This window comes from Anguilla rostrata, chromosome 6 (genome assembly GCF_018555375.3).
Source record: "Anguilla rostrata isolate EN2019 chromosome 6, ASM1855537v3, whole genome shotgun sequence".
NCBI classification, from domain to species: Eukaryota; Metazoa; Chordata; class Actinopteri; order Anguilliformes; family Anguillidae; genus Anguilla; species Anguilla rostrata.
In genome coordinates, this window is record NC_057938.1 from 75992 (window position 1) to 87675 (window position 11684).

At 47.9% G+C, this 11684-nt stretch overlaps 2 protein-coding genes across 3 annotated transcripts; both read right to left on the reverse strand.

Moving 5' to 3' along the window:
* Positions 1–1410: 1410 nt before the first annotated feature.
* On the reverse strand, positions 1411–8782 carry LOC135258080 (DET1- and DDB1-associated protein 1-like). 2 transcript variants are annotated; one of them, XM_064341296.1, is made up of 5 exons: positions 8467–8782; positions 6932–7012; positions 5274–5325; positions 2687–2748; positions 1411–2599 (listed from the first exon to the last, which is right to left on the reverse strand). In XM_064341296.1, exons 1-5 carry the CDS (start codon positions 8473–8475, stop codon positions 2495–2497), a joined length of 309 nt encoding a protein of 102 aa, XP_064197366.1. In that variant the 5' UTR covers positions 8476–8782; the 3' UTR covers positions 1411–2494. The 2 variants fall into 2 exon arrangements, with proteins under 2 accessions (XP_064197366.1, XP_064197365.1); XM_064341295.1 differs by lacking the exon at positions 8467–8782 and adding an exon at positions 7235–7634.
* Positions 8783–9909: 1127 nt separating this feature from the next.
* On the reverse strand, positions 9910–11441 carry mrpl34 (mitochondrial ribosomal protein L34). The gene is made up of 2 exons (XM_064341297.1): positions 11269–11441; positions 9910–10486 (listed from the first exon to the last, which is right to left on the reverse strand). The coding sequence occupies exons 1-2, from the start codon at positions 11325–11327 to the stop codon at positions 10180–10182; spliced, it is 366 nt and encodes a 121-aa protein (XP_064197367.1). The 5' UTR covers positions 11328–11441; the 3' UTR covers positions 9910–10179.
* Positions 11442–11684: the final 243 nt, after the last annotated feature.

The window sequence follows — 11684 nt, forward strand, 5'->3', positions numbered from 1 at the left end:
GTGAGGAATGCTCAGAGCCATAAATCCAGGGTTAAAGCCATGCTGGTGCATTAATCTGTATGGAGAGTTAGTATATCTTAGCTCAGTGGCTATAGGGAGAAGCAGAGGACCAGAGGCATTTGGTGACTGTGTCAGTGGCTTGGTGGTCTGGCTGAGCAAATTAATGTCACAGCCACTTCCCCCATCAAAAACATATTTGACACAAAACCCAGATGCCCAACTGCCTCCCATTAGCAGATACAGTATCTATAGCAATGGAGACGTTCAGAAGTCCTGATTCTGCAGTACACCAACCATACAGACCAACTCACTGCCCCCGACTGATTCCATTCTGGCGGAAGACTCTACACTTGCACAACAGCAACCTCTAGTGGCGTAATTATGCAACAGCAGGATAAGACTGCAGGTGACTGGCATCCTGCTGATTTGGTCTAATTTGTCTAAATGCTAAAAATGTGAATTTACATTTTTGATTGATTTTTTTGTTAAGTCTATTTTCAAAACACTTTGCAATTTTGGTGCATTATACGATCTTTAGATACAGCTAAGTCCCAAAATCTAAAGAATGCGTCTATAATGTAGTTATGATTTGGCATTAGATTACATTATAATAAAATGCAGCTATAAGACCATTCATTCTGCTAGTTATAACACCAAACATGTTCATTAAACAGCCTTGGCAATGGCAGGTAAACGAAATGAAGTTGACTCTAATAACACAAGAATGTCATTTAACTCATTGTGCTTTAGCACAGAACTCCAGATTTATATCACCAGTGAGTAAACATCTCATTTCCACATCTAACCCCCCGCCCCCTCACCCCAAACTAAAATTTACCTTGCTGTCACCCTCATTGGATCAAAAGCAGAATCTAACCTCTGCTTGTTAGTTCACCCAGACCTCCACATGACACCAAAACTGCCCACTTTATTCAGTCATGCTTACCTGCAGACAGTCAGGTGCATGGGCTGGGTTTTCAGGCCTGGTGCCACATCTCCTCATACCCACCAATCAGAGGCCACGTATCCAAGGAGGCAGAAGAGTGTGTTGGTGTGCGCGTGTGCATGTGCGTATGCGTGCATTTTCACGTGTATGAGTGCCCTGAGGCCAGTGAACGGGGCTCAGCTTAAAGGCCTGTTACCATAGAGACACAAGTACAGATGGTCAGCGAAAAGGCCTGTTACCACAGAGACACAACAGGTCAGCTAGACGCCATGTTACCACAGAGACTAAACTATAGCTAGTGCTTCCAAAGGTGGTCATGTGACCATACGCTTTTCCTGAGCAGCTACAGGCACTGTGTTAACGGTGACTATAAATCCATCTATAGATGAAACATCAACAGGTCTCCAAGCTGCACGCTAGCACAGCCCGCTACCTTTATGAAAAATACCACAATAAAAAAAAGGTGAAAAAAAGGGACTGTGCCTTTATTACACTGAATCGCTATTCCTTAAGCCATTCTGAAACAGTGAAAATGTGCTTTGATACAACAAATATCAACACTAGAAGCAATAAAAGAAAGGATGAAATGGCAAAAGTGGGTGTGTCTGATAAACTGGGCGGGGCTGTTACTGAGCAGGCGGGGCCATGACTCATCTGACTGGGCTGGGGGACTCCGCATCAATGAGTAACTGAAGGCTTCTGATTGGCACAGGTTCCACTGACTCCTCCCCCTGGCATGGTGCACTAGTACACAACTGCCATGCCCCTCCTCCTCGCCCACCACCCCAACCCCCGACTAAAGCAGCAACACAGCGCCCTCTTTGGCCATTTCAGTCCTATACCACACACACACATGCACTCCTGCACACACACTCCTGCACACGCACGCACATGCACGCCAGTAAGGTCATGTGGTAGACACTGTATGGAGTTCACGTAACCCAGGACACCATTGGCGACCCAGCACGCTACCAAGTACTACCGAGTAACCCAGCGCAGTACTGAGTAATATGGGGCAGTACCCCTTCGGGACAAGAGGAAGCACCCCCTAAAAATAAAATCACATCCAGAGACTGCACACTCCAGTGCAAGGAATCCAAAGAACGCAAAAAACACAGGCCATTTCATTGCAAATCTGGCAATAAGGTAGCTTGCTTTCTTTTACCCAGTTTGAGCCACTCTGACAGACTGCTACAAACATTCAAGCTAAGCCAAGAAACACAGTCTAACTAAAATATTAACTGGATAAAGCTAGCATAGCACAGCACAGGCGCTCCAGAATCTTCTAATGCACACACTGAACATAGACCACAGGTTCCTCTCCCCTGCTAACAGTGAGCACACTGCCCCCTCTGGTCATGAAGGGAAATGCAGATGAAGAGAGCTCAGCTGGAAGCTCTTTTCAAAGTGTATTATGGGAAATGTACTTTTCTAACATTAAAGAGGGTGTCCAAGTCTTTCCCAACATGAGGGCAGGCCACACCCAGTCCAGTATTCCACATCCGTGTGCAGGTATGTACATGTATGTAGCGCAGACACGGATCAGGTTTAGGGGTCCTCGGTCATCTCCTGGCTGTCTCTCCGGGCCACTTTGCGAGGGGGGGCCGGGCTCTCCCCCTCCCCCTGCTCCTGTTCCCGCTTCTTCGCTGCGTTCTGTCACAGGAGAAAGGCAAACAGAAACAGGGTCAGCAGGGGGTGCTATTTCCCAGCCTGAACTCCTCAGACAGTCTGGCCACTCACCTTCTTGTTCCACTGCTGGTGAAGATAGCGCAGCAGAATATTGGTCTTCTCCGTGACGATGACTGGAAGAGAGAGAAATTCAACTGTAACCAGAACTATTTCTCCCTCTACAGAGCGAAAATTATCACACGACCTGCCTACTGACGGACTCAGGGGGACCGGAGGTAGTCGCGGCGACTCCACTGAGGCACCGGGGGAAGTCGCGGCGAGGCACCGGGGGAAGTCGCGGAGACTCCACTGAGGCACCGGGGGAAGTCACGGAGACTCCACTGAGGCACCGGGGGAAGTCACGGAGACTCCACTGAGGCACCGGGGGAAGTCGCGGAGACTCCACTGAGGCACCGGGGAAGTCGCGGAGACTCCACTGAGGCACCGGGGAAGTCCGGAGACTCCACTGAGGCACCGGGGAAGTCGCGGAGACTCCACTGAGGCACCGGGGAAGTCACGGAGACTCCACTGAGGCACCGGGGAAGTCCGGAGACTCCACTGAGGCACCGGGGAAGTCGCGAGACTCCACTGAGGCACGGGGAAGTCACGAGACTCCACTGAGGCACCGGGGAAGTCGCGGAGACTCCACTGAGGCACCGGGAAGTCACGGAGACTCCACTGAGGCACCGGGAAGTCGCGAGACTCCACTGAGGCACCGGGGAAGTCGCGGAGACTCCACTGAGGCACCGGGGAATCGCGAGACTCCACTGAGGCACCGGGGAAGTCGCGAGACTCCACTGAGGCACCGGGAAGTCGCGAGACTCCACTGAGGCACCGGGGAATCGCGAGACTCCACTAGCACCGGGAAGTCGCGGAGACTCCACTGAGGCACCGGGGAAGTCGCGGAGACTCCACTGAGGCACCGGGGAAGTCACAGAGACTCCACTGAGGCACCGGGAAGTCGCGGGACTCCACTGAGGCACCGGGGGAAGTCACAGAGACTCCACTGAGGCACCGGGAAGTCACAGAGACTCCACTGAGGCACCGGGGAAGTCACGAGACTCCACTGAGGCACCGGGAAGTCACGGAGACTCCACTGAGGCACCGGGGGAAGTCACGGAGACTCCACTGAGGCACCGGGGGAAGTCGCGGAGACTCCACTGAGGCACCGGGGGAAGTCACGGAGACTCCACTGAGGCACCGGGGGAAGTCACGGAGACTCCACTGAGGCACCGGGGGAAGTCGCGGAGACTCCACTGAGGCACCGGGGGAAGTCGCGGAGACTCCACTGAGGCACCGGGGAAGTCGCAGAGACTCCACTGAGCACCGGGAAGTCACGAGACTCCACTGAGGCACCGGGGAAGTCGCGGAGACTCCACTGAGGCACCGGGGAAGTCACGGAGACTCCACTGAGGCACCGGGGAAGTCGCGAGACTCCACTGAGGCACCGGGAAGTCGCGAGACTCCACTGAGGCACCGGGAAGTCGCGGAGACTCCACTGAGGCACCGGGGAAGTCGCGGGACTCCACTGAGGCACCGGGGAAGTCGCAGAGACTCCACTGAGGCACCGGGGAAGTCACAGAGACTCCACTGAGGCACCGGGGAAGTCGCGGAGACTCCACTGAGGCACCGGGGAAGTCACAGAGACTCCACTGAGGCACCGGGGAAGTCGCGGAGACTCCACTGAGGCACCGGGGAAGTCGCAGAGACTCCACTGAGGCACCGGGGAAGTCACAGAGACTCCACTGAGGCACCGGGAAGTCACGAGACTCCACTGAGGCACCGGGGGAAGTCACAGAGACTCCACTGAGGCACCGGGGAAGTCCGGAGACTCCTGAGCCCGGGGAAGTCACGGAGACTCCACTGAGCACGGGAAGTCGCGAGACTCCACTGAGGCACCGGGGGAAGTCGCGAGACTCCACTGAGGCACCGGGGAAGTCGCGGAGACTCCACTGAGGCACCGGGGGAAGTCGCGGAGACTCCACTGAGGCACCGGGGGAAGTCACAGAGACTCCACTGAGGCACCGGGGGAAGTCACGGAGACTCCACTGAGGCACCGGGGGAAGTCACGGAGACTCCACTGAGGCACCGGGGGAAGTCGCGGAGACTCCACTGAGGCACCGGGGGAAGTCGCGGAGACTCCACTGAGGCACCGGGGGAAGTCGCGGAGACTCCACTGAGGCACCGGGGGAAGTCGCGGAGACTCCACTGAGGCACTGAAGGGTTCAGGGGGTAGCAGTGCAGTACGATACTTACAGAACTGAACTTGTATCTGACAGGTTGCTGGTTTGATTTGTTAGTGGAACACTGCCACATATACTCATGAACAACGAACTTAACCTGATCTGCTTCAGTACATATCGAGCTATGAAAGTGAATTAAATGTAAAGAATGGCAGCTGGGTAACTTGCTCTGATTGAGTGCTAGCTAAATACCTAAAATATATATGCAGGGTACCCCCCTGATAAAGTGTCCTGCATCTCAAGACACACTAAGAACCATTATTATTCTCATCATTACCATTATTATTATGAATAAAAATAATAATAACAACAATAATATTAATAATAATAATAATGCTATTGCCAAGCATATGTGAAACACTCACATGTACAGATGCATGCTGTATAAAGGGTGCGATGAGGCTGAATGCACTTACTCTGCTCAGAAGGGTACTCGCGGGTGGGAAGATAAACCGATGGCCTTCTGTTCTGTAGAAACAGAAACAGTCTTAGAGGAACAGCCACACAGAAGAACAGCCACATAAAGGAACAGCTTATGGGTGGGAAACAGCAGTTCTCCTTTTAGTCTCGGTGTGTATGACCTGCGGGCTGAAAGGATGACTCGCTGAGCAGCATCAAGTCTGAAGACCCGGCTCTAAGCCCAGTGAGGCTGTCAAAAGTGCCATGAAATTGGGTTTGAATATTAGCTTTTGTAATTAGTTAGCGTTTGCATATATTTGAATATTAATTGTCTATAATTCACAAAAATAAGCTGCTTATTGTCGGGCGCAATATGCACGTGACGTTCCCTCTAAGCTGGCCTGCGCATTATTTTCCACAAGTGAGCAGTAGAGTAGAGGACAACGGTGAACTTTCATACTAGGTTACTACATCTGGGGCCTCATTTATAAAACGTATTTTAGATCAACTGTGTGGCGTGTACATAGAAAATCACGTCAAAGTAGTGATTTATAAAATTTCAACATGACTCGATTTGACTATGGAAACGGTTGTGGCTCTTCACTTGACGTATGTAGGCAAGTTCACTTTATAAATGAGCCCCCTGCAGTTTCTATAGCCTAATGCACAAATGAATAAAGTACTTTCTCATGGATGTAATTTCCCACAGCTCTGCATTTAACACAATAATAGGGAAATTATTGTTTATAGGAAATCCCTGTTTATTTCTTAACACAAAAGCTATTCAAACGGCTAATACCTGTAGCCTAAAACAACAAATTACTTGCTCGGTTTAGTTTAACTTCTTTCATCATGCAATTTTATCAAAATCTTCAGAACAGAAAGGAAACATAGCCCGCCATGGGAACATTATTTAGCCTAAATTGTTAGCTGACCAGTAACGTTAGCACAGGAAATGAACTTTACGTGCATGAACATGATTCACTGCATGAAATTAAAGCCTGTATATTTATGTTAATTACAAAAGGGGGAATCAAAAACGCGGGATCCAAAACTAATATTCGAATGCTCAAATTTAGGTTGGAACTTTAAAAAAAAGAAAAGACTTTTGAATAGTTTTCGAACTTCAGATATTATTTGACAGCCCTAAAGCCCAGGACCAGACACTGCTGCCAAGACCCAGCAGAGCCACAGCAGTGACCCAGCAGTGACCCAGCAGGGGCACCTATGATTCACCTCAGCCAGCAAATATGACCAATCCAGACCCACTGAGCTGCACTCTGGAATCTGCTGCACCAATGTTCTGGAAAGCCATAGCTGCTGCCAGCGACACGTTTGAGGGTTTGAGACACAGACGTGGCACAGCCTTTCTCCACTGGCAACAGTTCCCCTGCAGGATCTGCCAGCTCGGTGGCAGTTACCAGGCAACAGGGGCTCAGCTAGCGCAGTAATCCTTCAGAGCAGTCACAGCCACCATCAGTCTGAGCAGCAGCCACTGAAAGAACTGGGCCTTAAGGGCATCTCTGCCCGACCCTAAATAAGTATGTAATAAATACTCTATAGGTGCCCTTGCTTGGCTCAGACAATAAAACTCAATTCTGTTTAATCAGGCAAATAAGGGTTCACACAGCCTGCTTCTGCCACTGCCCAACTGCAGCCCCAGGAAGAGACTTACCGAGGCTTTGCACACAGAGTCTGCGTGGAATCTGCTGAAGTTGCTCTTGTTGTAGACAGGCAAGCCTTTTAGAAAATCAGCCTGCAAGACAAGACAAGAGGAACTTTGTAAACTGAAGACAGCAACATCAGGCATTTGCACCTCCATCTTACCACCAACATAACAAACCGCGCCATCAAACATCAACAATGCAGATCTGAAGTCGGCAAATTGCATATGCCATAGAACCGTGGGGGTGCCTAACACAGTTCCATATAAAACATACCAATTTATCGTTAGTTGGGTCTAACACCATAGGCCTACCAAATTCACCGTCGAACATGGTAGCTTTAGCTGAAATGTGAGAGACTTTGGAGACGGGCGTGTGACTGATCCCAATGTTTGCTCTTCACTTACGCTGCCCGCAACTACAGTTCTATGGCATGAGCCTCCACTAGATGGAAAGCAAGATGAATACATGCGTGAGCTCCCGCGAGAGGCATTATTGTTGGGTTTAAGTCTGAATGATGTAGCAACAATATGGTTTACGCTAACCAACAACACAATGCCATGCCCACTATTCAATACCGCCAGAAATTACACATATAGGCTACCAAAGCCAGCAAAGAGTGGCGCAATCGCAACTGAAACGGCGACTAGCGAGCGACATAAATCTGTAGCAACAGCCCCAAGTGGGTTAGCACAACAACACGAGACTGCCTCGAGTCCTGCCGGCAATGAAGTTAACTTCAAAAAAACATTTATTTTCACCGCTGATCGCAGTAATCACAGTAGCAAGGTTGGGGATCATGGCTAGACAACAAACACCACAAAACTGGCCCATAGCATTAGATCAGGTGTGTTCATTCTTATCCGAAAACGGCCGGTGTCCGTGCACGCTTTTGTTTTAGCCCAGCCCTAAGACACCCGATTCTGCTTATGAAGGTCTTGATTGAAGACAATTTAGTTAACTAGTTGAATCGGGTGTCATAGTGCAGGGATTAAACAAAAACCAGCACTAACACCAGCACTTTTCGGGTAAGGTCGGACACCCCTGGGTTAGATGATCCAACTAATCTAATGTTAGCCTGCATTGTAGGATACAGGACGACAACTGCAGTAGCAATGTATCCATTTAGTGTACCTTTTTATTAAATCAGTCTAACCAAATCGGGATACTTAAATTACAAACAAGGCCATTTTAGGGGATATTCCGGGCGAAATAAAGTTAACGACTGGGCGTATAAGATTAATATAACGTTTGTAGTGTTTAGGGTGGTGTCTCGGCATATGTAGCTGAAAATCTCGGCTACACACAGATGCATACAGGAAACGATCGATAATATAGAGCTAACTCGCTGTAAACCCACGACAAACTGAATAATGGTATTAATGTCTTCAGTTCAAGTACAGGTTGGTAATAACAGTATACTAAAGCTCGCTATATACTTGGTTGGTGGGTGCCAGAATACTAAAAATAGCGCACTGCTAATTAGCGAGATATGGACTTAGCAACTAGTACAAAATCGAAAAGCTTTAGCTACGTTGCAGATTACCTTATCCATGGTTTGTCGACCCGGTTTTTGAAATTGTGCGGAGACGGCTAAAGTCAAATTAGCTATTACGTTGCTCAACTACAGAACCAAGTCGTAGCGTTAGCTAGAAAACAGCACGTTACTGTTTTAGCCAACTTAAATGGCTTTAGATTTAACCATGACAAAACACATCAGCTAAGGTTTCTTATCTGTCTTACAGGTACGACTGATTTGAAAGACTTAATATATTTGCGAAAATATATTATTTAAGCGAACTGAGCCCAACCGGTTTCGGAGCTACATACACGCACGATTTAGCAGAACACACTAGTTTGCTGGGCGTTGCCATTCAAACTGACCTGTTCATTGGATACATGTTGAGTCTACCGTGTCCCTCCGCCAATGGGCTAATGGGGTGAGCAGCCTTTGAGCTCTCGTTGGTCAGATATCTGCCTACGGCACTGGCGTCATTACCAAGCGCGGTAGGTTGACAACCAAACGTCAGCAAGGTCATAGGTCACCCATTCGAGGTACTGGTGTTATTGGGATCCAATCCAATTCAATTTTATTTGTGTAGCGCTTTTTACAGGGAACAATGTTAAAGTGACCCTTCTCTGTAGCAAGCAACTGATTCATGATCAGTTTTAACTATAAACTCACAAAAGCCACAACTACAAATAAAACTATTATTTACTCGGGCTGTCATTTTCACCAGGTAGTCTAATACTCTGGGATATAATCAGCCCAACCAGATTATTTTGCCTGTAGATTCCTCATTAATTGATTTGTTATTTGTACAGCGCTTTTAACACAGACACCGTCACAAAGACACTTTACGAAGGAAACTGGAAAATTGGGCAAGAAACAGACCTGTTTTGCTCCCAGGGAGTTCTCATTAACACCTTTTTCATGCACGAGTAGCCATTTTCCCGAGAAGCTCTTTCTAAAGCTTTTCTTGTAACTGACCCAATGTTGAACCAACAAGCTGTTACTGAGGGTCATTCTTCATACTGAAGTCATTACATTACATTACATTACAGGTATTTGTCATTCATTAGAATGCAATAAAGTACCACAAAGTAATCGTGCACATCAGAACAATATTCCAGACAAAAAATAAAGGATCAGAAAAAAGCAATGGTTTACAAAATGGCCTCAATTTGGAAGGGTTATACTGTATGTCATCAATGATGGACAATCTATTGAATGATTAATAAATCTATTGAGCAGGCTCTGGAGATTGTGAGTTTTGCTTGGAGAGGGGTGATCTGACGGATGAACTGCCCACACTTGGCTCACACCTACGGTTCCTTCAGTGTGTTCAAATACAGAGGTCTAATGTGCAGAATATACCCATATTGTACCTACAGTAGGCATATGGCATATGCACTGCTGGTAAATTCAAAAGATGGGGAGTATATGAAAATGTACACTTCTATAACAAGCAAAAATGCTAGGCTTGGATTGGCTGATCTGCAAAGCTTTATTTATCAGTGAATTACAAAGAGAATCCCCAACATGTGATGTGTCTGGGGGAGCAGAGCACCTCCTAGGTAAGACAGTGCACTGCAAGAGACCAGGTGTGTTCTGTCCAGGTAAGCCAGTGCACTGCAAGAGCACAGGTGTGTTCTGTCCAGGTAAGCCAGTGCACTGCAAGAGCACAGGTGTGTTCTGTCCAGGTAAGCCAGTGCGCACTGCAAGAGCACAGGTGTGTTCTGTCCACCTGGCCAGCCGTCAGACGGTTAGGGACTTGCGTCCTTTCAGCATTCTGCGGAGTATGACCTCGATGCCGCCGCGTGTCCGGACCCTCCTGTCCCAGCCGTGCGTCCTCATCCTCTTGATGTTCTTGGGCTGATACTCCGCTCCTCGCTTCACGCTGCGCACCTGCTGGTGTCGCCAGGGCAGGTTCCGGAAGATTCCAGCCCCTTCTGCCCCTGGCCCCAGGGCTCCTCTGCCAGCCACTGCGCACGCTGCAGGCGTGCGGGACAGAATCCAGCTGCTGGCTGCACGCAAGAGCGGCAATGCCTGCTGCATCACTACACTGTGGGGGAAACCATTTCATATCATTAAAATAAATGTATATGTATAAATAAAAAGTTATTTTAATGATATGAAATGGTTTCCCCCACAATTTAATTATAAATAACTTCACATCAGTCGTATTCAGACCTGGACATGTACTTCAATAACAAATCGGCTAATATATTCTACTTTTCACTTAACACTGAAGCAAATAACAAGGGTAACTAGTAGTACCTCGACAGACTAGATACCCTTTTATTTACCACAATGCCCTTGTCCAACTCGCTTAAGAAAAAAGCACTATTTAAAGAGCACCCATGACCATAATCCTTCCTAGCTGCTGAACACAGGACTAGCTAAGGGCAAGCTAACGTTAGCTTGTTTGTTACAGTCCCCTTCTCGAGCACTAATGTTAGTCTTGTTAGTTATATTTCGGCTTGTATTAGCCAGTTAATAACGTAACAATCTATCAGGCTAGATCGGAAAAACGTCGAATTTGAAGGGTATAACGAATAAAATTGTATGATTGACAATTAGCTACTGTTCGGCTGGACTACTGACGTTACATTGCTTGTTATAAGGCACGTTAACAGTACGTTAGCTAATTGCTAAATTATCCAACTGACTACTCATTGGCTGCTGACACCAAGTATACAAATACACTACTGCCGATACTATTGTAGCCATCTATGATTGTAGCTATATAATACTAACTAAGTCATAATGACACGCTTCCGGAGTAATTAGCCAACGAATCGCAAAATGGTACCATTAATTTGCAGTGTGGAGATCGTACAATACCTGCACGTATTACATCCAAGTCCACGGGGCAGCCGAAACGCGGACTTCAATACGTTCATCGTAGTTTGTTTACTATTTGCGAATATCTACCTGCTACGGTCCGTCAATGTCATCTCCTGCACAGGCGCTCGGTCTGGATGCCACATGTGTAATGCGCATATGCGATCGGGGAGGAGGCATTCTTCTTCTTCTCGGGTTTGCAATGGCGGTTAGCAAACTAGTGCTTTACCGCCACCTACTGTGTGTATTGTCTTCTAATTTTAGTTTTTAACAACAACCCAGCTCTCCTATACCTGAACCACGATTCTTTATTATTTCCATAAATTCCTGGCGTCTGATTCCTTCCAAACCCTTTCGCCAAATTCCCTGTATTTCATCCCCCTTCAGATTCATTATACCCAAAATCTCTTTTGCGG

Bases quoted from the DNA above. Each gene is read 5' to 3' on its own strand.
- mrpl34 (XM_064341297.1), bottom strand. From the start codon at position 11,327: ATGAACGTATTGAAGTCCGCGTTTCGGCTGCCCCGTGGACTTGGATGT. The intron at 10,487-11,268 runs GTATTGTACGAT...TTTCCCCCACAG, and splicing joins CTTGGATGTAATACGTGCAG to TGTAGTGATGCAGCAGGCAT.
- LOC135258080 (XM_064341295.1), bottom strand. From the start codon at position 7,390: ATGTATTCATCTTGCTTTCCATCTAGTGGAGGCTCATGCCATAGAACT. The intron at 5,326-6,931 runs GTAAGTCTCTTC...CTGTTTCTACAG, and splicing joins ACTCTGTGTGCAAAGCCTCG to AACAGAAGGCCATCGGTTTA. The intron at 2,600-2,686 runs GTGAGTGGCCAG...CTCCTGTGACAG, and splicing joins ACCAGCAGTGGAACAAGAAG to AACGCAGCGAAGAAGCGGGA.